This window comes from Triticum dicoccoides, chromosome 7A (genome assembly GCF_002162155.2).
Source record: "Triticum dicoccoides isolate Atlit2015 ecotype Zavitan chromosome 7A, WEW_v2.0, whole genome shotgun sequence".
Lineage (NCBI taxonomy): Eukaryota > Viridiplantae > Streptophyta > Magnoliopsida > Poales > Poaceae > Triticum > Triticum dicoccoides.
In genome coordinates, this window is record NC_041392.1 from 15,616,772 (window position 1) to 15,641,129 (window position 24,358).

A 24,358-nucleotide genomic window follows, 5' to 3' on the forward strand; every position below is an offset into this window, starting at 1 on the left:
AGATTCATATTCACCAGTTCCTAAGCTGTCCCCGTCACTGATTAGTGTGGTACTAGTTGCACCAGGGCCTGATAATCGCTCGAAACAGCATAGGTTTCTAGTATGAAAAGACGAAGAATGACAGTAGGCTTATAGCTTACTGAATGAATAATGAGAAGAGATGCTAACTAGTGGGCATGACGAATTTGCATTTATGGCCCAGCCTCAGGCCAGATGAAAACCTTAGGTGTTATCAAGTGGCCCAAGTACATAAATAAAAAACTCCATAATTTCTTTTAGATGAGAAATAAAACATATCAGTCCCTTGTAATTGACACAAAAGAAAGAGAGAGTGCAAGAAGCGTAACTTAGGAAACATTCAAGAACATTCGGTCAACTGCTTGTCTTGCGACTGCAACATGGTAGAATAGCACAGAAGTTATATTAGAAGCTAATCACCAGCTGCACGAACGATTGCCCCTTAGATCATTACTCACCGGAGAGAGGAAATGTGCTGGGAACGACCCATGTTGACTCCAATCTAGGGTACCGGATTCCGGTGTACCTGAGCTGCAAATGTGTTGAATCATCGTTACATTTTTGCCATAGTTGGACTGCAGCCCATGGTTGTTCAGACTGATAAGTTGGGAAGTATACGTGGTTGCTCCTCCCTCCCCATCTCTCCGGATTCATGCACAGCAACGCCTGGCATCGCATGTCGGTGCTCACAAAGATGGCCCAGTTATCCAACCTGTCCACCTTCACCCACCTTGCCTTATTGGTCACGGCGTCCAATGAATCGAGCTTGAAGGCCATGAACTGGACGGCGTCCGAGGATATCGTCTTTCCTCCTGCCTCAAGTTTGATCAAGAGAAGAGCGTCACCGCACACCACGAGCCATGTTTTCTGATTTGTCCAATAGAGATTTTTGGTTCTGTCTTCCTCAAACACAACTTCAAACTTCTGAATTAAGAGTCCGGGTGACAATTGTACGATGCAGAAGGACCCAAAAGACCCTAGGGCGTATGTTTTGCACTTCAAGGCCACTATTTGTTCAATCTGAAGGAAAAGAACTCCAGGAAAGTGTTCCAACCAAGAGTCGCTCCCGACGCGCCACTGGAACACATAGGCTCCACTGCCGACAAGGAGATGCGAGTCAGCAGATGCAACAGGGGCAGTCAAGGTGGCATAGCTGATGTGATTGAAGTGAACTGACTTGAGGCAAGGAGGCACAACCTTAGCACCGCTGAATGCATTAACAATGTAGAACCCATTGCGGTCGCTGAAGATGAGGTGACCGTAGGAGCAGCGAAGAAAGAACATGGCTCTGAGATCACCCAGGGAAAGCAAACTGGGATAGGATGATGCGGCAGCAGGATCAGCCAATCTCCACGCGCATCCTTTGTAGATGGTCCAGTGGTTAAACCAGGGAGATTCTTGGCTGTCGGTACTCGGGTGGAGGAGGAGAGGCTGGAAAGAGGATGTGTGCGCTGAGAAGAGATCACGCCAAGGACGGCAGGTGGCACCAAAGGCAAGGAAGTCATGGGAGGAGGTGAGGAGAGCGATTATGCATTGGAGCAAATCTTCCGGGAGCTCTGCCCATCCTCGTGGCCCGGATGCGGCAAAGACGGAGGAGGCAGAGCCATAGCAGGTCCTCTTAGCTCTGATTCGCATGGCAGCGCTCTCCCTGTTCGATGCAACAAATTCAGGACAAAAGGTCAGGCATGCGAACCGATATATAATTGTATGAGAATGAACAGGAGCTACAAGATTCTAGAAAACATGATGCTGAGCTAAAGAAGGATACAGATGATATTGAGTTGTTGACCCTGAGAAGCTCAGAATAAGATCAACAACGATGCGGGCACTGAATCTCAGTTATACGGAGAAGCTATACACGGTAGATAGACGGGTTGCTGAAGTTTCGTATAAATCTTTGTGCCTGCTGAACTAGACACCACAATCGCCTGTTTCTCAAACTAATAATATTAATATCTGGCAAGTGCCGAGTGCTTGGTACTAACTGACAGCACCTAGCGGCGAAACTGAGTCAGGTTGGAACACAAATACAGGCATGGCAAATCAGTGACACATTCTTACCTGCAATGTTGCAGATGTAGAGCAGGCAAAACATCAATCTGGATTGGAAATTAGCAAAATCAATATTGAGGATGTAGAGCAGGGGCAGCCTCAATCTGGATTGGTTTTCTTCTCGAGAATAATCAGAATCAATCTACCTAAGCAGATTTAGTTCCATATGAAGGTATGATTAATCATAGAGATGTAGGGGGATCTGATGCAACGTCCGCAGGCGAACGGAAACGGAGAAAATTGGCTATTTGCCACTTTCAATATGGGGCTTTGCACAAATGCCACTGTCAAGATTGATTCGTAAGAATGCCACCCAGCTCATGTATACTTTGATGAACTTGCCATTTTTCCTTTTCCCATTGCTTTTCTTTTTCTTTTCCATTTTCTAGCACCTGAAAGGACCAAAGTGCCCTTGGACCTTTCAACCTTATCCGATGCGTTTGTAGGCTGGCTAGCTCGTCATGTCGCTGATGCTTGGCCGAGCAACCACAGGTCGCCGCCGTTGCTCGCCCACACCTGCGCGCGCCACCGCAGCTCGCCTTGACCACGCCCGTGTGCGCATCCGCTGGTCGCCGCAGGTACTCGCCCACGCCTACGGCCTACCGTGCCCGCGCAGCTCACCATCACCTTGCCGATGCCTGCACAAGACACTGCAGCACGCCGCCGGTGCTCGTGCACGTCTGCACGTAACGGCGCAGCCTCGCGGATGCCTGCGCGAGCCACCACAGCTCGCTGCCGGTGCTGGCCCTGTGGCCCACGCCAGCGCAGCTCGCCCTCCCCTTCGCGCGTTGGGGTAGTTTGTCCCGAGAGCCAAGACATACGACGGCAGCGTTGAACAGCAGCTCCAGTGGCGTGATGCCAGCACCGGCTGGAGGAGATTGATGCGTGTACATGTTCTGAAGACGGGATGCAAGCAACCTGTAAGTGACGTTTGCTCTAATCCTTTACTTGAATCTTGCATTACAATTTGGCAATTACATGTATCTAATCATAGTGTGTAAAGATAGGAAAAAGGAATTGCAGTCAGAGGAGAGTGTACGTTTGCCTTCCACAAATACAATCACAGATACAATGAAAGCGTCGCCGAGGAGATCGGCGGCACGCAGCGTCGACGAAATCGGCGGCAGCGAGAAGATCAGTGTCACGCGGCGTCGAGGAGATGGGGGCGGCGTCCAGAGGTTGACGCAAGACGTGGATACGGCAAGCACGTTATTCTCGTCTGTTTCAAGTGCGCTGATTAGATGCAAGTACGTATTGATAACAACAGGGGCAGTTTAGTCTTTTCTGGTGCCTGTAAATGGGAAAAGAAAAAGGGAAATCTGTAAAAGGGTTGGAATGGCATGTTAATCAAAGTACATATGAGCTGAGTGGCATTTTTACGAAGTCAATCTTGACAGTGGCATTTGTGCGAAGCCCCATATTAAAAGTGGCAAATAGCCAATTTTCTCACGGAAACGGGATGGGCGCGCTGAAATCTGTCTACTCTTTCCGCGAACGAAATTAACCAGAAGAAGAATAAGACGGAGGGAAGAGAGAAAGAGAGGGATGGAGGAGTACAGGACGAGGTAGGGGTTTGGGGTATTACGTCAGCGACGAGGACGGGGAAGCAGTGGACGCCGGCGACGAGGACGAGGAAGCAGCGGACGCCGGCACCGAGGAAGAAGGATGCGCATCAATCTCCCGCGGCTGCGGCTCCATGCGCGCCGCCGTTTCTTGTCCTCAATCTGGATTTGTTTTTCTTCTCGAGAATAAGCAGAATCAATCTACCTAATTTAGTTCCATATCAAGGGATCATTAATCTTAGAGATGCAGGCGGATCTGATGCAACGTCCGCAGGCGAACGGAAACGGGATAGGACGTCCTGAAATCTATCTACTCTTTCCAGGAACGAAATTAACCAGAAGAAGAATAAGACGGAGGGGAGAGAGAAAGAGAGGAATGGAGGAGTACAGGACGAGGTAGGGGTTTGGGGTATTACGTCAGCGACGAGGACGGGGAAGCAGCGGACGCCGGCGACGAGGACGAGGAAGCAGCGGACGCCGGCGCCGAGGAAGAAGGATGCGCATCAATCTCCCGCGGCTGCGGCTCCATGCACGCCGCTGTTTCTTGTCCTCAATCTGGATTTGTTTTTCTTCTCGAGAATAAGCAGAATCCATCTACCTAATTTAGTTCCATATCAAGGGATCATTAATCTTAGAGATGCAGGCGGATCTGATGCAACGTCCGCAGGCGAACGGAAACAGGATAGGACGTCCTGAAATCTGTCTACTCTTTCCGGGAACGAAATTAACCAGAAGAAGAATAAGACGGAGGGAAGAGAGAAAGAGAGGGATGGAGGAGTACAGGACGAGGTAGGGGTTTGGGGTATTACGTCAGTGACGAGGACGCCGATGCAGCGGACGCCGGCGCCGAGGAAGAAGGACGCGCGCCCATCTCCCGCGGCTGCGCCTCCATGCGCGCAGCGGTACGGGTCAGTTTTGTTTTCACCTCGAAATTTCCTTCTTCCGGCTATAGCGCTGGCCTAGCCGGTTCCATGCGAGAAGTAAATCTGTGAGGAAAAAAATGTTTTTTTCTTTTTCAAGAGGCATGGTCTTATCTCTCGCGTAATTAAATCTGTACCCCCATGAAAAGTAAATCATGGCTTTCGTGGAAGAAAAAAATATTTCCCCTTTTGCAAGAGGCACGGCTATCCTCCCGCGTACTCAAATCTGCCTCTCGCAAAAGAAAAAAAACATATATTTCACGGATTTTTTTCTCCGAATTATTGGGGTTCAAAAGCTAAGAAAAATCAAAGATAAACCGAGAAGCCGAAAAAAATCATCTAAAAGCCAAAAACGCGCAAAAATCCAAAAAAAGCACCCAAAGCATGATACGTGAAGGCAGCTGAGAGCATACGTGAGAATTTGTTTGACATCACGTGAGAGTTCATCACAAACACAATTCACACAAACGGAGACCACTTCATACTAAACATACCGAAAGGATTACATACTAATGGAAATCTAACCCCTAATCCTAGTTCATCGTTGTGCTGACTTGTCGTAGATGAGGTAATGCTTGACTGCTAACTTGCCCGGCGCCACCGTGAGCTCATGGTCCTTCTTGGCGGTTTGAGGCGGGCCGGGTCCCCTTCTGTATCATTCGCTACTGTGCTAAGCAAGAACGAGCTCTTCATCAGCCGCGACACCTCTTGATGTGGGGCAAGATGTACTCGTCGAGCACATCGAAGCCAGCCCACATGTCTCGGCCGCCGCTCTGGGAGAGTCGCGCGGTCCCGCCCCTGCCTCGACCTCCACATGTGTCGTCCCTTGTCCTCGTCGTTGGTGCAATTGGAGAGTGAGGCAATCCTGGATTAGGGGGTGTCCGGATGGCTAGACTATATCTTCAGTCGGACTCCTGGACTATGAAGATCCAAGATTGAAGACTTCATTTCATGTCCGGATGGGACTTTCTTTGGCGTGGAAGGCAAGCTTGGCGACGCGGATATTTAAATCTCCTACCATTGTAACCGACTTTGTTTAACCCTAACCCTCTTCGGTGTCTATATAAACCGGAGGGTTTTAGTCCGTAGGACAACATACAACAATCATACCATAGGCTAGCTTCTAGGGTTTAGCCTCCTTGATCTCGTGGTAGATCTATTCTTGTACTACCCATATCATCAATATTAATCAAGCAGGACGTAGGGTTTTACCTCCATCAAGAGGGCCCGAACCTGGGTAAAACATTGTGTCCCTTGTCTCCTATTATCATCCGCCTAGACGCACAGTTCGGGACCCCCTACCCGAGATCCGCCGGTTTTGACACCGACTTTGGTGCTTTCATTGAGAGTTCCTCTGTGTCGTCACTTTTAGGCCCGATGGCTCCTCCGATCATCAATAGTGATGCAGTCCAGGGTGAGACCTTTCTCCCCGGACAGATCTTCGTATTTGGCGGTTTTGCACTGCGGGCCAATTCGCTTGGCCATCTGGAGCAGATCGAAAGCTACGCCCCTGGCCGACAGGTCAGATTTGAAAGTCTAAACTACACGGCCGACATCCGCGGAGACTTGATCTTCGACGGGTTTGAGCCATAGCCGAGCGCGCCGCACTGTCACGATGGGCATGATCTAGCTCTGCTGCCGGACAGTGCCGTGGAGGCCGCACACGCATCGGTTCCGACCTTTAATTCGGAGCCAACTGCGCCGATCGAGGATGAGTGGTTGGACGCCGCCTCGGGGGCTGTGATCCCAAAGGCGATCGAGCCAAACGCCAGCCCCGCACTCCGCAAGGCCCGTGACTCCGAGGGGCCGGACTCCTTTCCGGACTCCGAGCCCTCCGCGCCCCCGCCGATCGAATCCGATTGGGCGCCGATCATGGAGTTCACCGCCGCGGACATCTTTCAGCACTCGCCCTTTGGCGATATTCTGAAGTCACTAAAGTCTCTCTTTATCAGGAGAGCCCTGACCGGACTACGCTCAGCAAGGTCGGGATATGGACATGAAGAAATTCAAAGCCCACCCACCACCCATATGGTAGCCACTGTCGATAATTTAAAAGACGTGCTCAATTTCGACTCCGAAGACATCGACAGTATGGACGACGATGTAGGAGACGCACATGAACCAACGCCTATAGGGCATTGGACAGCCACCTCATCTCATGATGTGTACATGGTGGATACACCTAAAGGAAGCGACAACGAGGAACACGGGGATGCAATAAGGGATCGATCTCTCGAAAAGCAATCAAAGCGGCGGCATAAAACGCCGCTCCAAGCCCCGCCTCGACAAAGACAGCAGCCATACAGACCCAGCCATAGAGCAGGACGAGCCGGTGGACGACGAGCATGCCTTAGAGCAACCGTCCGAACAGGACAACTTGGATAAACAAACCGAACAACCCGTCCCCGGCGAAAACGACATTCCGGACGACCTTACGCCGGATAAGCTCACGGAGCAGAAGAACCTCCGCAAAAGGCTCGTTGCAACCGCACGCAGCCTGAAAAAGCAGAAACGGAAGCTAAAAACGGCGGAAGATGCACTCAGAATCAGATGGAGCAAAGTACTCAACACCGCAGACAAATACGGCGGCAGTCGCCACACTAAAAGCTATCCGAAGCGAAAGCTACTGCCTGAATTTGACGAAGAGGCCTTAGATCCCCCGCATTCAAAAAGTAAGAAAGCCACCCAGTCGGATAGACGACCCCATGGCCAGCATAAAGCGGCAAGCGGCGCTGCACTCAAGCCGGCATGCGACCCACTCAAGGATTCGCATCAAAAAGATGGCCCAGCTAGATCTATTTATGGGCCAAGAAAGCAAGCTCTTGTAAGCAATGCAACAAAACCAGTATCCAAACATCACGGCACACCTAAATATAGGGGTGCCGCACACCCCCTATGTTTCACCGATGAGGTCCTGGATTATGAATTTCCAGTGGGATTTAAACTCGTAAACATAGAGGCGTACGACGGAACAACAGACCCTGGAGTCTGGATCGAGGATTATATCCTCCACATACATATGGCCAGAGGAGATGACCTCCATGCCATAAAATACTTATCCCTCAAGCTTAAAGGGCCAGCCCGGAATTGGCTCAAAAGCCTTCCTAGAAACACAATTGGAAGTTGAGAAGAGCTCGAGGACGCTTTCCGAGCAAATTTTCAAGGGACCTATGTCCGCCCTCCGGATGCAGACGATCTCAGTCACATAACTCAACAGCCCGGAGAGTCAGCTCGGCAATTCTGGAATAGATTTCTTACTAAAAAGAATCAGATAGTCGACTGTCCGAACGCCGAAGCCTTAGCAGCTTTTAAACATAGCGTCCGAGACGAATGGCTCGCCAGACACCTCGGCCAAGAAAAGCCAAGAACAATGGGCGCATTAACAAGCCTCATGACCCGATTTTGCGCAGGAGAGGACAGCTGGTTGGCAAGATGTAGCACCAGCGACCCAAGTACATCCGAAACTAGGGATGGAAACGGAAAACCGCGACGCAACAAGGACCGTCGCTGGACTAAGGAAAACAGTCTGAAGAGCACGGCAGTCAATGTCGGATTCCAAAGCTCGCGGCAGAATCAGAAAAAGCCGCCCCTCAAAGATAATAGGGACGAGTTGTCCAACTTAAACAAAATCTTGGACAAGATATGTCAGATACACAGTACTCCTGGGAAGCCTGCAAACCATACCCACAGAGATTGTTGGGTTTTTAAACAATCCGGCAGACTCAACGCCGAACACAAGGGGCTCGACACACCAAGCGAAGACGATGACGAACCCCAAAAGCAGAGCACCAGGAAACAAAAGAATTTTTTACAAGACGTAAAAACAGTAAACTTACTTCACATAACAAAACGTGCGGCGCCCATAAAGGTACGCGCCATACGGCCTATCCCAAAGGAGTCTCGCCACTGGTTGTTAAAACCAATCACCTTTGATCATCTGGATTACTCTAGAAGTATCAGGAACGCAGGCTGGACTGCCTTGGTATTAGATCCAATAATTGGCGGACTCCACTTTACAAATGTTCTGATGGACGGCGGCAGCGGTCTAAACCTGATATATCAGGACACAATCCGCCACATGGGGATAGACCCAACAAGAATTCGCCACAGCAAAACCTCCTTTCAAGGGGTAACGCCAGGTCCGGATACCCAATGCATGGGTTTTATCCGGCTTGAAGTTATATTCGGCTCCCCCGATAACTTCCGCCACAAAAAGCTAACTTTCCACATCGTCCCATTCTCAAGTCGCTATCAAGCACTGCTGGGACGCGAAGCTTTCGCCCGCTTTAACGCAATACCGCATTATGCGTCTCTTACGCTCAAGATGCCCGGTCCACGAGGCATCATCTCATTAAAGGGAAAACATTGAGTGCGCCCCCCCCCCCCCATTGTGCGGCTGCCTTAACAGCCCCACAATAAAACGGCTTCACCAGCCAAAACATCTAAACAGGTCGTTAAGACCACAGACACGGCTAGACGAGTCCGGTATAAACATATAACTGATAAAGGCTTAATACCCCTGCACTAGGGGGACAACGCATATAAAATAAGAGAAAATCAAGCTCAATTTTACCCATTTCAATTTATACTTTATTTATTTAGTATAACTTCTATTCGACATGACCCTTTTTTCAACTAAGTTCCTCTCTTTTATAGATGAACACCGTGCTGCGCCCGTCCAGGATACGGCACAACGGAGACACAGGCGCAGACGTGCAGCAGGGACCCGTTCCAAGGATTCTTTTCAGATTAAGACCCTGCGTAAACCTTTTTTACTGTCTCTTGTTGATACACATCCCCTGGTTTTTTTTCTAGTATAACCAAGGAGGAGGCTGGCGTCTTGGCATGTGGCCACGTCAGAATTTTTGTGCGTACCTGGACACTAGGGGCTTATAACTAAGGGCGTTGTCTCGCCCGCCCTCATAAAGACCGAATACCTTAGGGAGTGTTCGGAGTGGCGAGTTTGGCCTTGTATGCATTAGCTCCGAATCATGTCTTTGGTCAAATGTTGGGTTGCCCGGCTCCTGTGTTTTGCTGCCTTACGTTCCACTCTATCGGCTAAGGCGGCACCAGGAGAACTACTGCGATTGTGCCCCGGTTCGGCCAGGCGAGCACCTCAGTAGAGAAAGCCGAAAATTGACTGTCATGATATAGCGTGAGACTGGTCAACCACTCGATGACTTACCGGAATCTATAGGATTCCTCCGCATTAACGAAGGGTCGTTTCCCGGCCAGGCACATACGCGCCTCGAATTCGGGCGAGCGCGGTCGCCACCAGGGGCTATCTAAGTAGCCTCACTGTCAAGCTCCTATGGCTAAGTGAAAATGATAAAGCATTATAGTCTGATTGCCTAGTTCGCTGCGCTATCACCTCCTGTGTAGGACCAAGACGTTGGATCAAGTGTGAAAATGCGCCTTCTACGAACACCCCCGCATTATATGCGTGGGGGCTGAAGCCGGCGACTGCCATCTTTCAGATTATATATATATATATATATATATATATATATATATATATATATATATATATATATATATATATATATATATATATATATATATCATAAACGGCCGCACAGGAGGTGTTACAATACTTGAAGGCACAAGTATAAAAAGCTTCTACAATTTATCAAAATATTGTTTTACAATAACACATGCTATTTGAATATAGCATCCTTCGAGCACTGCGTCTCTATTACACGAGCGCCTTGTAGAACTTCTGGAAAATAGTGCTCGGCAGGTACTTGGCTTCCGTCCGAATCTCGGGATGCAACAGCGGTGGTTTCCATCTCCGCCCAGTATGTCTTGACACGGGCAAGAGCCATCCGTGCACCCTCTATGCATGCTGACCTCTTCATTGCATTAATACGCGGCACCGCACCAAGGAACTGGTGCACCAAGCTGAAATAACTTTTCGGCTCCGATCTCTCCGGTCACAGATGACTCATGACGCACTTCATGGCGAGTCCGGACAACCTATTCAGTTCGGTCCATTCGGCCAGACGATCGGCCACTGACAGTGGATGCTCTGGATTGTGGAACTGCGACCAGAAGAGCTTTTCCACTTCGCGATCTTCTTGATCTCGAAAGTGTTCGGTCGCATCAGCAACACTCGCTGCCAAATCCAGATAGGTGTCCGCCATACTCCACAACCGGTCTAACGGAGCATGCTTAGGATCACAAAACTTCCTCCGCAGCATAAAGGGCTTTCCAGCTGCGATCTCTCCAGCCTGACGCAGCTCCTCCTTCGCAGCTCTCATCGCAGAGCGAGCATCCTTGGCATCGGCAATGGCCTTCTCCAAGTCCGTCTGTTCTGCCCGGTCTTCTTTTTCAAGAAGCTTGCAACGGTCAGCAGCGCTCTTTAGCTTCACGGCCATCTCGGCCATCTCTTTCTTGCTTCGGCAGTGAGCAGCCTGTTCGGCTCTCAGCTCTTCAAGGGCCTTCTCGGCAGCCGCATCACTTTTTCTGGCTTGTTCCTTGGCTCGGGCAAGTTCCGCCCGAAGACTCTCCACGACGGCCGCACCATCTGCATCAAGCACACACATAGTAAGATACTGGCATAAGCTCCTCTTACCAGGTGCCACCAGAGGGATTACATACCTTGTGCCTCGTCAAGCCGCTTGTTAACAAGCACGATGTCGGCATCTGCCACGTCAAGTTGCCGCTTTAGCTCGGCAAATTCATCAGTCCGGCTGGATTCCGGACACTTCGCCACCTACATACAAAGGCGACATTTTAGACCTGGGATTATGATCCTCTGCGCGCCGTCACTTTTGACAACGCATAGAGTCTCAGGGGCTACTATCTACACAGGGCGCATCTTATTTATGCGCAACTGTCAAAAGGGTGCGTTATTCCGCATACCTCAAAACCCGTCAGTAAACTTCTGGCGGCCTCGTGCAATCCGCTTTCCGTGGACGAAATCCTTTCAATCACCGAGCCCATCAATGCACGGTGCTCCTCTGAGATAGATGCTCGCCCTAGCAGATTCTTCAGCTCCTCCGACCGCGCACCGGACGGTGCCGGACTCGTCCTATGGCCTCTTTCGAAGGCCGGACACGGAGAACCTTGGGGGCCCATATGGCTACCTTCCGCCCCTGCCGGATTCGGAGAAACACTCCGCGACGATACCTCAGGGTCGCCCGCCTCGCTAGGCGGTACGGCAGGGGGAGGCGTTCCGCTCTCCATCATCTCCGGAAGAAGGTCCCCCGAAGACGAGCTCTGCTGAGAAGGGCTGAGGTCCGAGCTACAAGGTAAAATTTCGATTAATTTTCTCAGACATAAAGCAAGGATTTCTCTCATCTCTCAGAAAGAAATCTTTCTCTACTTACGGCTCGTTGGAGGGCTGATCCCCTTGAGGGCATAATTCGGCCGAGGTACCCCCCGACGTAGGACCCTCTGACGAGGATTTCTTCCCCCGTTTTGAGACCATGGTCTCCGGGTCTTCAGAGGCGGTCCTCTTCTTCCCTTGAGGAGAGTAATTTTCGATTCCTTCCCTCCGAACAGCCTCCTTCGAGGAGCGAGGAGGCCGTAGTTTCCTTGTCCCCTCCCTTGCTTTCCTCCAAAGGCACAATCTTCAACATCCTAACTAGCATGGGATCCGGCCTGGTCTCGGGGAGGGGAGCCGGACACCTGATCAGCTTTGCTTGCGCTATCCACTCCTGTTTAAAAGGACAGCTCTTTTAGGGGCAAGTTTATGACAAATATACGGATAGCGAGTCCGGGCACAAGGCTACTTGCTTGAGTATCCGGGTGATTCCAGCTCAGACCTGCGTCCTCGGTCAAATCCGGACACATTGCTTGTGTTCCGAAGAACAGTTTATACATCTCCTCGGGCGTTGCGCCCATAAAATGATGGAGAGCTCGCGGTCCCTCCGGATTAAACTCCCACAGACGAAGGGAGCGACGTTTGCCGGGTAGGGTTCGGCGGATCAGCATGACTTGCGTCACTTTGACCAAGCTGAGATCTCTTTCTAAGAGATCCCTGATGCGGCCCTGCAACAAGGGCACGTCCTTGGATGGCCCCCAGTCTAGGCCTTTATTGACCCACGACCCTAGCTGCTGTGGGGGACCCGAGCGAAAGGCAGGCGGCGCCACCCACTTGGTGCCCCTGAGAGCGGTGATATAGAACCACTCTCGTTGCCATAAGCCGAGCTCCTCTTGAAAAGAGCCCTCGGGCCATGGAGCATCAGCATTCTTGCTTATAACAGCGCCTCCGCACTCTGCGTGCCGTCCCTCGATCATCTTCGGCTCTACTTTAAAGGTCTTGAGCCATAGTCCGAAGTGAGGAGTAACACGGAGGAATGCTTCACACACGACGATGAATGAGGAAACATGGAGGATGGACTCCGGAGCTAAGTCGTGAAATTCCAGCCCATAATAGAACACTAGTCCCCTCACGAAGGGATTCATCGGGAAGCCTAACCCCCCGAAGGAAGTGAGACATGAACACCACGCTCTCACCGGGCTTGGGACTGGGAATAGCCTGCCCTTGAGCAGGCAGCCTATGCGAAATTTTGCCGGTCAAGAACTTGGCCTCTCTCAACTTTAGCACGTCCTCCTCCGTGACGGAGGAGGGCATCCATCGGCCTTGAAGGTCAGAACCGGACATTGTCGAAGGTCCGAAGCGCCTGAAATCTGGAGACTAGGGTGTTGGAACTCGAGGCAACGGCGAACTCGTTTGAGATTGAAAGGAGTAAGGCCTTGGTCTCTTTATAAGGGGTTGAATACCAAGAGCCCTCCCCGTAACCATTTGGGACTCGCCTTTAATCGAGAAAACATGCTAACGGGCACGATTGGGTTACCCACGTCCGTATTGATGAGAATCCCGTAAATAAAAGGGACACGATCTCTGCTTTGACAAGATGTACCAAGGAAACTGCCTCGCAAAATGCGCTGAGGTGGGGGAGTAAAAACGATTCGAATAAAGGCTTGGCCGTGGTGTGATGTCACGCTACGGAATACGTCAGCAGATTAGATTTGTGTAAATATTATTCTCTCTATGGCAATATGTGGAAACTTATTTTGCAGAGCCGGACACTATCCTGGTGTTCAAAATCTTCTATGAAGTACTTGGAGGAGGAACTCGCTTTGCAATGCCGAAGACAATCTGCGCGCCGGACTCGTCGTCATTGAAGCCTGGTTCAGGGGCTACTGAGGGAGTCCTGGATTAGGGGGTGTCCGGATGGCCGGACTGTACCTTCAGCCGGACTCCTGAACTATGAAGATACAAGATTGAAGACTACGTCCCGTGTCCGGATGGGACTTTCCTTGGCGTGGAAGGCAAGCTTGGCGATGCGGATATTTAGATCTCCTATCATTGTAACCGACTTTGTGTAACCCTAACCCTCTCCGGTGTCTATATAAACCGGAGGGTTTTAGTCCGTATGACAACATACAACAATCATACCATAGGCTAGCTTCTAGGGTTTAGCCTCCTTGATCTCGTGGTAGATCTACTCTTGTACTACCCATATCATCAATATTAATCAAGCAGGACGTAGGGTTTTACCTCCATCAAGAGGGCCCGAACCTGGGTAAAACATTGTGTCCCTTGTCTCCTGTTACCATCCGCCTAGACACACAGTTCGGGACCCCCTACCCGAGATCCGCCGGTTTTGACACCGACAGAGAGCGTCACCATGGCTCGACCGGAGCTTCTGGCCTGCGCATCATGGCGGGAGCGCTTGCTTGGAGGCCCACAGACGTGGCCTCCAAGCTTCCACCCGCTCGTCGTGGCCGCCGGGCTAGATTCGTTGGCCATGGATCTGCTGGAGACAGAGAAAAAAAGAGCGGATAGGTGCGAGAAATTGCTTGCCGGAGTTGGCTAAGCCTAGAAGAGGAGTCGAATTGCAATGGAGCGGATCCGAGGGGTTAACCGTAAATGCCCCCGGAGGGGGAACATATTCGGCCCCCTAATATATTTTTTATGGGTCAGACTGACATCTGGTGCTTGTTTGGGTCGTAAAAAATAGGAAAAACCCATGTATCGGCCGAATTTTTTTGAGCCGGGGGCTTTTAGCGGATCTGATAGAGATGCTCTTAGCAACAAATATGCCCTAAAGCATCTTCTGCCTCCTGCCTATTTATAAACTCTTGGAAGTGGTTATCTTTGTAACCGGTCACTTGTTCATGGATGTGTACCATGATCTGTAAACTCGTGGTATCCTCCCTCTGTACACCAAATACCACTTCGGGTAGCATGACAGAGGAGCCACCTTAGGTGCCCTTGGTGGCGTACGCCACCTTAGGTGCCACGACATCGCCTTTGCTCATTTCGACGGATTGGCTGTCCTTCCGCAATCGGTGTGTTTCGGCCATGACGGGATGACGGTGATGGTTGTGCACACGAAGAGCGGTTCAATGACAAGAAGCGCGGGAGTTCTGGAGCGAGAGAGCTCCAGCACAAGGAAGAAGAAGGGGATGAGAGAGGCTAGCGCGCAGGCTCCCTCTCACCACCTTCTCCCTTTTTAAGGAGGTGAAAATGCGAAAGGACGACATGTTAAACCTGCTACTCCCTCCGTTCCAAAATATAGCGCGCCCACGCTTTTTGAGGTTCAACTTTGACCATAAATTTAACCCACGAGACTGACTGCGGCGGGATCAAAAATTATATAATTAAAAACTTTTTTTGAATACGAATTCATTGGTATAATTTTTTCGCCCGCCGCAATCGGTCTTGTTGATTAAATTAATGGTCAAAGTTGAAGCACGAAAACCGAGGACGCGCTATATTTTGGAACGGAGGGAGTACATGGTAATAAATATCTACCACTTTCCCACAATCACATTATACATGCGGGAGTCAAGAAGGCTGTTGGTTAATCCCTCGCGGGGATCAAAGCGCACAACCGTTACTGATTGGACGTGGCTTGGGTGGTCCCTTAGCCCACTCCGACATTTCACGTTGACTGTCAGGTCAAGGCTGACGCATGGCCCCGTGGGGCCATCCGACAAGAACGGTCTGGCATGCCAGAACCAGACCGGATAAACTTGAAGGTGCAGCGCGGGAGTTGTTGTTCCCGCTCAAGAGTTGGCCGCACGGGGGGTATTTCTTAAGCAGGTTAGTTATCTCCTACACCATTTGTAAGTGGTCTACGTCACCTTAGAAATAGTTCGGTTGATGAGAGTCGACTCAATGAAGATATTGTTTGAAGACGATTAATTGAACTTGTTTGAAGCCCGAGGACCGAAGACGACGTGCAACTCAGATGACCCGAGGTGCAACTAGATTTGAAGACTTGGTTAGGGGCTAGTGACCGTGTCCCCACTAAGGGACTTTTTTTTTAGGAAAGGAGGATGACTCCCGGCCTCTGCATCTGGGAGATGCATGCGGCCACTTATTTATTATTCTCGAGGACCTTATAAAGTATTAAAACAGTATGTCTGAATCCGTCATCTTGGCAACATATGTCGCTACTCTTATCCAAATGATGAAGACATACTAGCTGGGCCACTACCCAGACCACTCATCTAAGCCTAACATCAAAATGATGAAGGGGTGCTAGCTGGGCCACTACCCAGACCACTCACCTAAGCCTAACATCAAAAGCCGGAAGCCCCAGCCGAGCCACATACCGGGTCTGGGGTACAAACCGGTCCGACGCACTCATCGACGCCATCTTCCACAGGTCCGTCTTCAGAGCAAATATTGAGGCTACTACCTTGTCTAGCCACTCAGCCATCGACGTCACCACGACACCAGACAGCTTCGTCCTCCTGCGCGAGTCCATCGTCACACATCGAACGCCGAATCTACACTACGCCACGCCGCCGAGATACGCCGCCATCAATGAGTAGGATGAAGCACCGCTCCGCCGAGTCCGGCAGGGCTGCTGAAGACCAAGCACCGTGGAAGAAGGACTCCGAGGCTGAGCACATAGGCGGCAGAGCGCCAACGCACCGCCACCAGACGAACTCCGACCACGCCACCAACCGCCGCCAAGCAACCAAAGCATCACATCCACCCCAAGCTCACCACGAACGACACCCCCAAGAGGGTTATGACGCCCGAAGCGCCGCTGTCGCTCGATCCGGCAAGGATTTGGGCTTTCGCCCGGCATACGAGCTGGGTGGAAGGAAGAGGGGAAGGAGGCAACCTGGACGGCGCCTTCAAGAAGGTTACGGCGCCCTCGGGCGTCGCCGCCGTCGTGGCCAACACTGTTGGCCTCGGATTTCTCCGGAGCCACCTCCCACCTCCAGCCGCCAAATAGGTACAACTCCGGCGACAAAGGCCGCCCAAAGCAGGACCATCGGAGGCAGCCCTGGTTGAAGTAGACAGAGGCCTTCAAATCTGGATCGGGCGCCGCCGACCACGCCGGAGCCCGGACCAAGGCCGCCGCCCCAGCGTCGCATCCGCCGCCCGCAGCCGACGCAGCCAGAACCATGGTGACGGAGATCCAGGAGGCAGGAGGGGGGACCTCAACCCTGCCCAAACTCGTCTGGCAGAAACCACCAGGCCGTAGCCTCGGGGCCTGCCGATGACGCTCCACTACTAGGGAAATGGCTAGCAGCAGCGCGGGTTTTGTGCTCACTGGTAGCTCGGGTAGGCGCGCTACTAATAAGGCGCTACAGCTATTGCTTAGCAGTAACGCGCGCCCGCACGCGCTACTGCTAGGGCAAATAGCTGCAGCGTTTGTTCACTCCCACGCTACTGCTAATGTAACTACTGGCAGCGTGTTTTCTCGCCATCGCTACCAGTATTCTTTTTTTATTTTTTTATTTTTAGTGTATTTATGCGCCATAGGACAAATATTGGTACAATACCAGTTATGAGGTTTACATCATTATGTCCATAACAGTGTGTCAAATGAAGGTGAATTAGGTTCAAGTGGAGGCAATATGTGGTGCATGTCAAAAGTATACTACTAATCCAAACTTGATCTAGTTTGGACTAGTAGTACTTTCAATGTGCACCACATGTTGCCTCCACTTAAATCTAATCCGCCAGCACAAGCTATTTAATCATCATCATAGTTATTACCACCAACAGTATTTATTTAATCATCACTAACACTAGCTAATAATAATCATCATAGTCATTACCACCAACACTAGCTATTTTATCATCATAGTAATAGTGTAGCACATCATCATCCTCAAACTCATTTCTAGCTAGCTAATCACTCCTGCTGCTCTCTCTTAGGTAAAATAACATAAAACATGTGTAGCTCTCCTCCTTGATCAAGTTGGAGCATGCAGATGAACCTGTCTCCTAATCGTGGGTAGCGCATCTGTTTGCTGCCCCCTAGTACTTCTCTGCGTTCCCCCATCACATATTTGGTCCAGTCTTGCACTATTAAGCATCCGTCACTAATTTTGAATGCACTAAAGTAATATGTAGGATATCTTGGCCGTAAGCTAATAATACTCATGGTACCTTTAGTCTCGATCCCATAAGGCACAACATTCATCGGGAGTCCCTGTTGAAGAACATCGTATGGTAACATACTTAGCAATGAAGTTTAGCTTCAAAAATAATGTATGGAAAAGATGCACTGAGGACAAATAGTAAAAATCTTACCATCCTTCCTAAATAGATGTGACCGTAGTTCATTACGAACACTATTGGTCGCACATTTCAGTACTAACATTTCTAAATGCAGGAAGAAAATTTGTCTTGACAGTATCAAGATTCTCAAGCCATGAAACATAATGACTTAGCTCCTTGCAGTTGAGTTCAGCCTCGGGACAGTAGTAGGTCCTGTCTACCAAGCGCTGGACATGTTTGCCTGCACCGAAATAAGCTGACAATACAAATTAGTTGTCAACTATTTTTGAATAAACAATATCAAAGACATAAATATGGTTGAGAAACTTACATAATGGTATAACTGGAGGCGTCTGCACATCGACCCAGATGTCGGTATTACCTTCAATATTATCTTCCGGACGAATATCAAAGGTGATAACCATATCAGGCTCAAATGCATAAGTCTTGCATAGTGCTCGCCATGTTTTGCATCCAAAATAGGTGTAGTCGTCTGAATTGTATAATTTTGCGTGGAAAATATAACCATGCTCGGTCTTTAAGTAAACTTTCTTTACCTCCATAGTATGACTGAAACCTATCTTATCCAATACAAAAACTCTTGCATGGCAGGGGATACGCTAGTACAATAGTAAAAAAAATATAAGTTGAAGCAAATGAAGCAGATGTCATGCTTAATTACGAAAAAAGACTTGTCGTTGTGACTTACTGTATCCACTTCGAAGTTCTCGTCCAGCTTGATGCTGAAGCGCCTATCATCATCTAGGAAGATTCCGTCGCACAGGCCGCGCTCGTCTTCGCAGTATTTGCAAATACCGAAATCCTTTTCGTCGTCAGACATTTCCTATTTTCATAGTTAAAACATTAATTGAAAATCGATCAAAGACAACTACCAGGATACTCAACACACAAATCCGGGGCACTCGATATTTCCTACATATTCTGGCACAAGTCATGCCAAAATTCACGGAAAAATCCGGCATGACCTTTGCTAAAATAGGACATATTGAGCGTCTGAAATTTGCGGAACGGAAATGAATCAAAACTCCGGCAAAACATAGGCCACTCGGAGGTGTAACCTGCAAACATGACCTGCCACTTGGATATTGAGCAACACAAGATATACATTTCAAAATATCTTATAGGACTCAAATTAGCATGCATTCAATAAGCAAAAGTAAATCATCTCATGCGTTCGTACATCATCGAATATTATCACTAATACATCCTGAATAGTGTCATACATGTAACATCACTAATACAACTAAAATCCTAGCACACGACGGGTATCGGCGCGGGCGGTGGACACCCACAGAGAAGGAACCATCACGGGATCATAGCTCTAGTGAGATCCCTGGAGAACCTGCCAGGTATTGGAGAACCTGTGCTCCAATGCAAACAAGTAGCGACGGACGTGCGCGTCCTCCTCACTGACACGGTGACGCACCACCTCCGCGGAGTCCTCGAGCCTCTGGACCGTCACTGGCCCACGCGACCGCCACCAAAGAAGGTTCGGGTCAACGACAGGCTGGCTCCTCACCAACCTGCGCCCCCCGGTAGGTAGCGCCTCCCAGTACCTCCCCGGTGGAGCCCAGTCCCGGACACGGCCCATCTGGTCAAGCAGGTGTCGTCCTCCGCCGACTCGACGACGAGGATGCGGGATAGGCATCGTCCACGTCGATGCGAGAAAAATTGTTTTAACTAAAAAAATAGGAACAAGTTCTTACTAACTAGTTCTATTAATTCAACCAGTTCTTACTAAAAATAAACTTACTATAAATAAAAATAGCAACAAGTTCTTACTAACTAATTAGTACCTAGGAACTACTAACCTAATTACCATCTAATTTGATAAACCTAGGGGTGGAAAGTGGTAGCGGATATTCCAATTATCCAACTATAAAGTGAAATAAGTGGTCAAATTTTACTCGTTTTATGATTCATTTTAGAAATTTGATTCGTTTCCACCCTTACATGAACCCTAACCTATTTGAGCCGCATCCGCATCCGATTCGTTTCAAACCTTACATGAACCCAAACTAATTTGATGCAACTAAAAAATAAAGAAACCCTAGGCAGAGGTAGGGGAGAGGGAGGAGCAGGCGTGCTCACCTCGGGTGCCTGCGACGAGCGTGGGGCAGGCGGCGTTGAGGTCGGAGTCAGGGCTCGAGCGCGCGGCGGACGGCGGCGTCGAGGTCGGGGTCGGGGGCGGCGTCCGGGGCGGCGTTGAAGGTCGGGGGCGGGGGCGGCGTTGAATCTGGGGTCGAGGGCGGCGTAGAGGGTGTGCGGAGAGCGCGCGGCGGCCGACGGGCGACGGCGGCGGCGAGAGTGGAGCAGCTGGATTTGGGGGAAGTGGCCATGGGGAAAGGACGAACCACGTGGTTAAGTTAGAAGTAGCAGTAGCGCGTTCCAGAAAAGGCGCTACTGCTAGGTTAGCTACAGCGCGTTCTAGGATACACGCTACTGCTTTCCTTTCTCTTTCCCCCCCTTTTTCATTTAGTTTTCTTCACATTTTATTTTTTTCCTTTCACCTTATTCTATTTCTTTCATTTTCAATTACCTTTCTATTTGCTTTCCATTTAATTTTATATTATTTAGCAGTAGCGAGTTTATATTAAAAGGCGCTGCTACAAAGGAAGTAGCGGTAGCGCGGTTCATATTAGGTCGCTACTACTATGTGTAGCCTATCGGCTAAGCCGTGGGAATTGTAGTAGTAACGTGTTTAAGACGAGACACGCTACTGCTAGAACTTTATCTGCAGCGCGGTTTGCAGAGGAGCGCTACTGCTACTTAGCACAAGCGTGCTTTTTTAACCCACGCTACTGGTAAAGTTTTGTGTATAAGCTTTTCCCTAGTAGTGCTCCCGCGGCCGCCACCCGCCGGAGGCGCAACCTCAGATCCGTCACACGCCGCCTGCACCGCGCCAGAGGGAGCCGAGCCTCCCCCACCGCGATTCCCAACCCAGCGTCCGATCTACGCCGCCGGAAACTGAACGCGCCCACGCCGCGCCTTGCACGCCCTCGCCACGCCGCCCCGAACACGGCAACCCTCGCCAGTGCGTGCACCCACGCGAGCGCCGCGCCGAGTCCCCGCCTGAACGAGCGGCCCGCGCCGCCCCTGCTCGAACTGGAGGAGGGAAGGGCCCCGCCGCCGCCGAGCCGCGCGGGCTTCGCCCGGCGTCGTCCGCCGGCGGTGGCGAGGGGAGGAGGGGCCGGAGGGGCCTACGCTGGCGGAGGCTAGGGTTCGCTCCCGGGCCGCCCGCGGGAGCGACCTGGGGAGCGACGTATCGAGGTCTTCATGTCAACACAAGTCCCCCTAAGGGGCTTCTTACCACAACGGTTCCCTGCGTGATGGGCCGAGTTGAGGACCTCTAAGTCGAAACTTTCTTGGGCCACTTTCAAGCGGCCCATGGTGGACCACATAAAGATTCGAGAGGATTGGCATGGAAGACAATAAGCTGGGATCCTGGAAGACTCTGCCTCCCCGTACGTAGCTAACTATGATTTGTATTCTTTGGCTCCCGGTATGTTATACAAGTCGGGAAGAGCAAGACATAGGGTATTACTTCCTCCGTGGGAGCCCAAACATAAGTAAAATCCTTGTCCTCGTTACCAGCGTGCCAAGTCGTCCATCTAGGATACCCTACCGAGGGATATGCCGAATTTGACTCTGACAACATTGGGCCAAGAAAAAAAGTGAAAACAATTTCTAGAATTAAATCCAGAGAAGATAACTGAATTTTTTTCAGAAAAAAATCCAGAGAAACCAAAAGGTGAAATTTGTTCTATGACACAACAACCACCGTGCACCCCATGTTTGCCAGCGACCAGCGACACAGTGCAACGCCGATCACGATGGGAGATGTCCTGCAGTTTGTATGATAGATAGCATAAGAGCATTTTCAACAGATGATGTAAATTTATTGTGCTCTAAAATGGTTTTAGTGTAGAAGAGAGAATGTTTCTGGGCACCGTGCTGTTGTTGCTTTTAAGATGCCACAAATGCCCTTTTTCTTCTCTAATCAATAATTGCACACATGTAGGTCTTAAATACACGCCAGGGTTTTACAGAGGATTTGTTGGTGGTATCTTCCGCTCCCACCCTGGGATGGGTGTGTATTTTTATATCACAAAAATAAGATTTTTACAAGGACCCTTTGGTTAGTAGGATACAAATCTTCGGTGCTAACGAACAGCGCAACAAGCATCAGTGGATAAGCAAATAAAAAGGCTAGCATATTCAAAGAAAAATGCAATTGCCATTGCATCTTTTATTTGTATATGGCCATCAGCGGGAGGAGCGCTTGCCGACAAAATGCAGAGACACAATATCATGGTCGGCTTTGAGCTTCCAGTTAGCTCTTGGTACCCGACGAGGCGATGACAGTTGTATAGTCTCGACCACGACCATGGATACCATGGATGGAACCAAGAGTTAAGATGTTAGGCATCTACTCTCTCGGTTCCAAAATAGGTTAGTACAAAGTTGAGTCATCTATTTTGAAATGGAGGAAGTAGGTAGGAATATCTAAGTACATTAAAGATAACATCTGACTATGAATCTGGAGCAGAAATTCAAGTGAAGACGAGTCTAACTTATTTTTTTTGTACATTCTATTTAGGCAACCCCAAAAAGTTGGCATGAAGAATCATCTTGACATAATCACCATGAGAAAAATGTCATGGATGCATTGCATATAACACTAACTCATCTGATCTAAAAATATAACGCTAGCTCAAATATAAGGTAGCAAAACCAACCAATGGTAACACACACAAGTTAAAAGCTAGCGTTTCCTAAAATAAAAGAATGTGGTATTGACTATAAGCATTGCACATAACACTAACTCATTTGATCTAAAAATATAACGCTGGCTCAAATATAAGGTAGCAAAACCAAGGGTAACACGCACAAGTTAAAAGCCAGTGTTTTTTTTTTTAACTGATCACACGCCATGCTTGCCATCGCAACAAAGTATTCTTTTTTTGACGACGGCAAATGTCTTGGCAGGGCTCTAGAGCGAACATGTTACTTTCCAGGGTTCATACAGTAAATAGACCCGGACGGGCCAGGCGAGCTCTCAGCAGGCCTCCACCGTTGTGGAAGCGCAGGAGGAGCGGGCTCTAAGCAGGCCGAAGAGGAAACTTGGGCCATGGGAATTAACAGGCCAAATCCGTCATGAGCAAGCAAAATAAAAATAAAGGCGCCGTTGCCGGGGATCGAACCCGGGTCACCCGCGTGACAGGCGGGAATACTTACCACTATACTACAACGACTTTCTTGCTACTTGTACTCAACTTAGACTACTTAGACAGGATGAGTGTTTGCTTCTTGGGTTTGCCTGCCTAGTTAAATGAGAGGGCCGCCTCCTAAGAAAACTATGGTAAATATTTTAGTATTTTTTTAGCGGGATTATACCAGTGCATTATTTATTTGAGTGTGTTTTATAGCATTTTATATGAGGTTTTGAATTATCCTCCTTTTATAATTAATCAAAGGATGTTTATGCAATAATTGTGATGCACACTACAACTCGTTATTACAGTTCACTAAACTGGGTTGCCCCCCTCCTCCTCCTATGCACGCGCGATGGTCAACAAGCTTCTCCATCGTCTTTCTTGGCGGCATATCTAAATGGCGCTCAGTTGTACTCACTCTTAATAGACAATTAGGACAGTTGCTTCTACGAATGCCGACGAGAAGATCGAGGGGGGCCCATCTTCAGCTGGGAGAGAAGGTTTCGATGGGAAGAAAACTCGTCCTTATGGATTGTGTTGCGGGTGTCAGATCACAGATATTCCCTCACATGTGACGCCTGTCCTTGGCATCGAGCGGATATCACCCTCATTGGGGTTGTCCACTTTGCTATCACCGGCAAGGAGGACACATAGGACAAAGAGGTGAGGTCGGGTGACGAGTGTTGCAGTGTTATGGAGGTCACAACCATCATTCTCAAGCCAAAGGGAAATTCAGTAGAGGGGTCTTGGTTGACAAGGAGAATCAGGAAGAAAAATAAGGGCGAAGAGCTACAAGAATTCTAGGAGGACATGGAGTACCTCACGCTGACATCCTGTGTCTAGGAGTGGAGCTGCGGGTGTCCGGTCAACGAGGTAAGGGCATTGGCCTCTGATGGTTCACTATTTGTATACAGGAATCATGGCTGGCCAGAGCATGTTGCATGGTGTCATTCGTCTTCTTGCCAGTTGGGAGCACCTCACATTGACTCACCAGCGTTTGCTCGCTCCAGCGAGCAAACTGACCAACACGCACAACTCTCAGTCGACACGCTTTTTTGGGAGCGACAGGGTGAGAAGTGG

At 49.7% G+C, this 24,358-nt stretch overlaps 1 protein-coding gene and 1 non-coding gene across 2 annotated transcripts; both read right to left on the minus strand.

Annotated features, from left to right (window-relative positions):
* Window positions 1–468: 468 nt before the first annotated feature.
* On the minus strand, window positions 469–4,161 carry LOC119332870. The gene is made up of 2 exons (XM_037605979.1): window positions 4,079–4,161; window positions 469–1,666 (listed from the first exon to the last, which is right to left on the minus strand). The coding sequence occupies exons 1-2, from the start codon at window positions 4,159–4,161 to the stop codon at window positions 469–471; spliced, it is 1,281 nt and encodes a 426-aa protein (XP_037461876.1).
* Window positions 4,162–23,245: 19,084 nt separating this feature from the next.
* Window positions 23,246–23,317, minus strand: TRNAD-GUC. Its single transcript has one exon. It is a non-coding gene; the product is annotated as a tRNA-Asp (tRNA).
* Window positions 23,318–24,358: the final 1,041 nt, after the last annotated feature.

Coding starts and splice junctions, on each gene's coding strand:
- LOC119332870 (XM_037605979.1), bottom strand. CDS start 4,161: ATGGAGCCGCAGCCGCGGGAGATTGATGCGCATCCTTCTTCCTCGGCG. Junction 1,667..4,078: donor TCCTCGTCCTCGTCGCCGGC/GTCCGCTGCTTC, acceptor TGCATCGAACAG/GGAGAGCGCTGCCATGCGAA.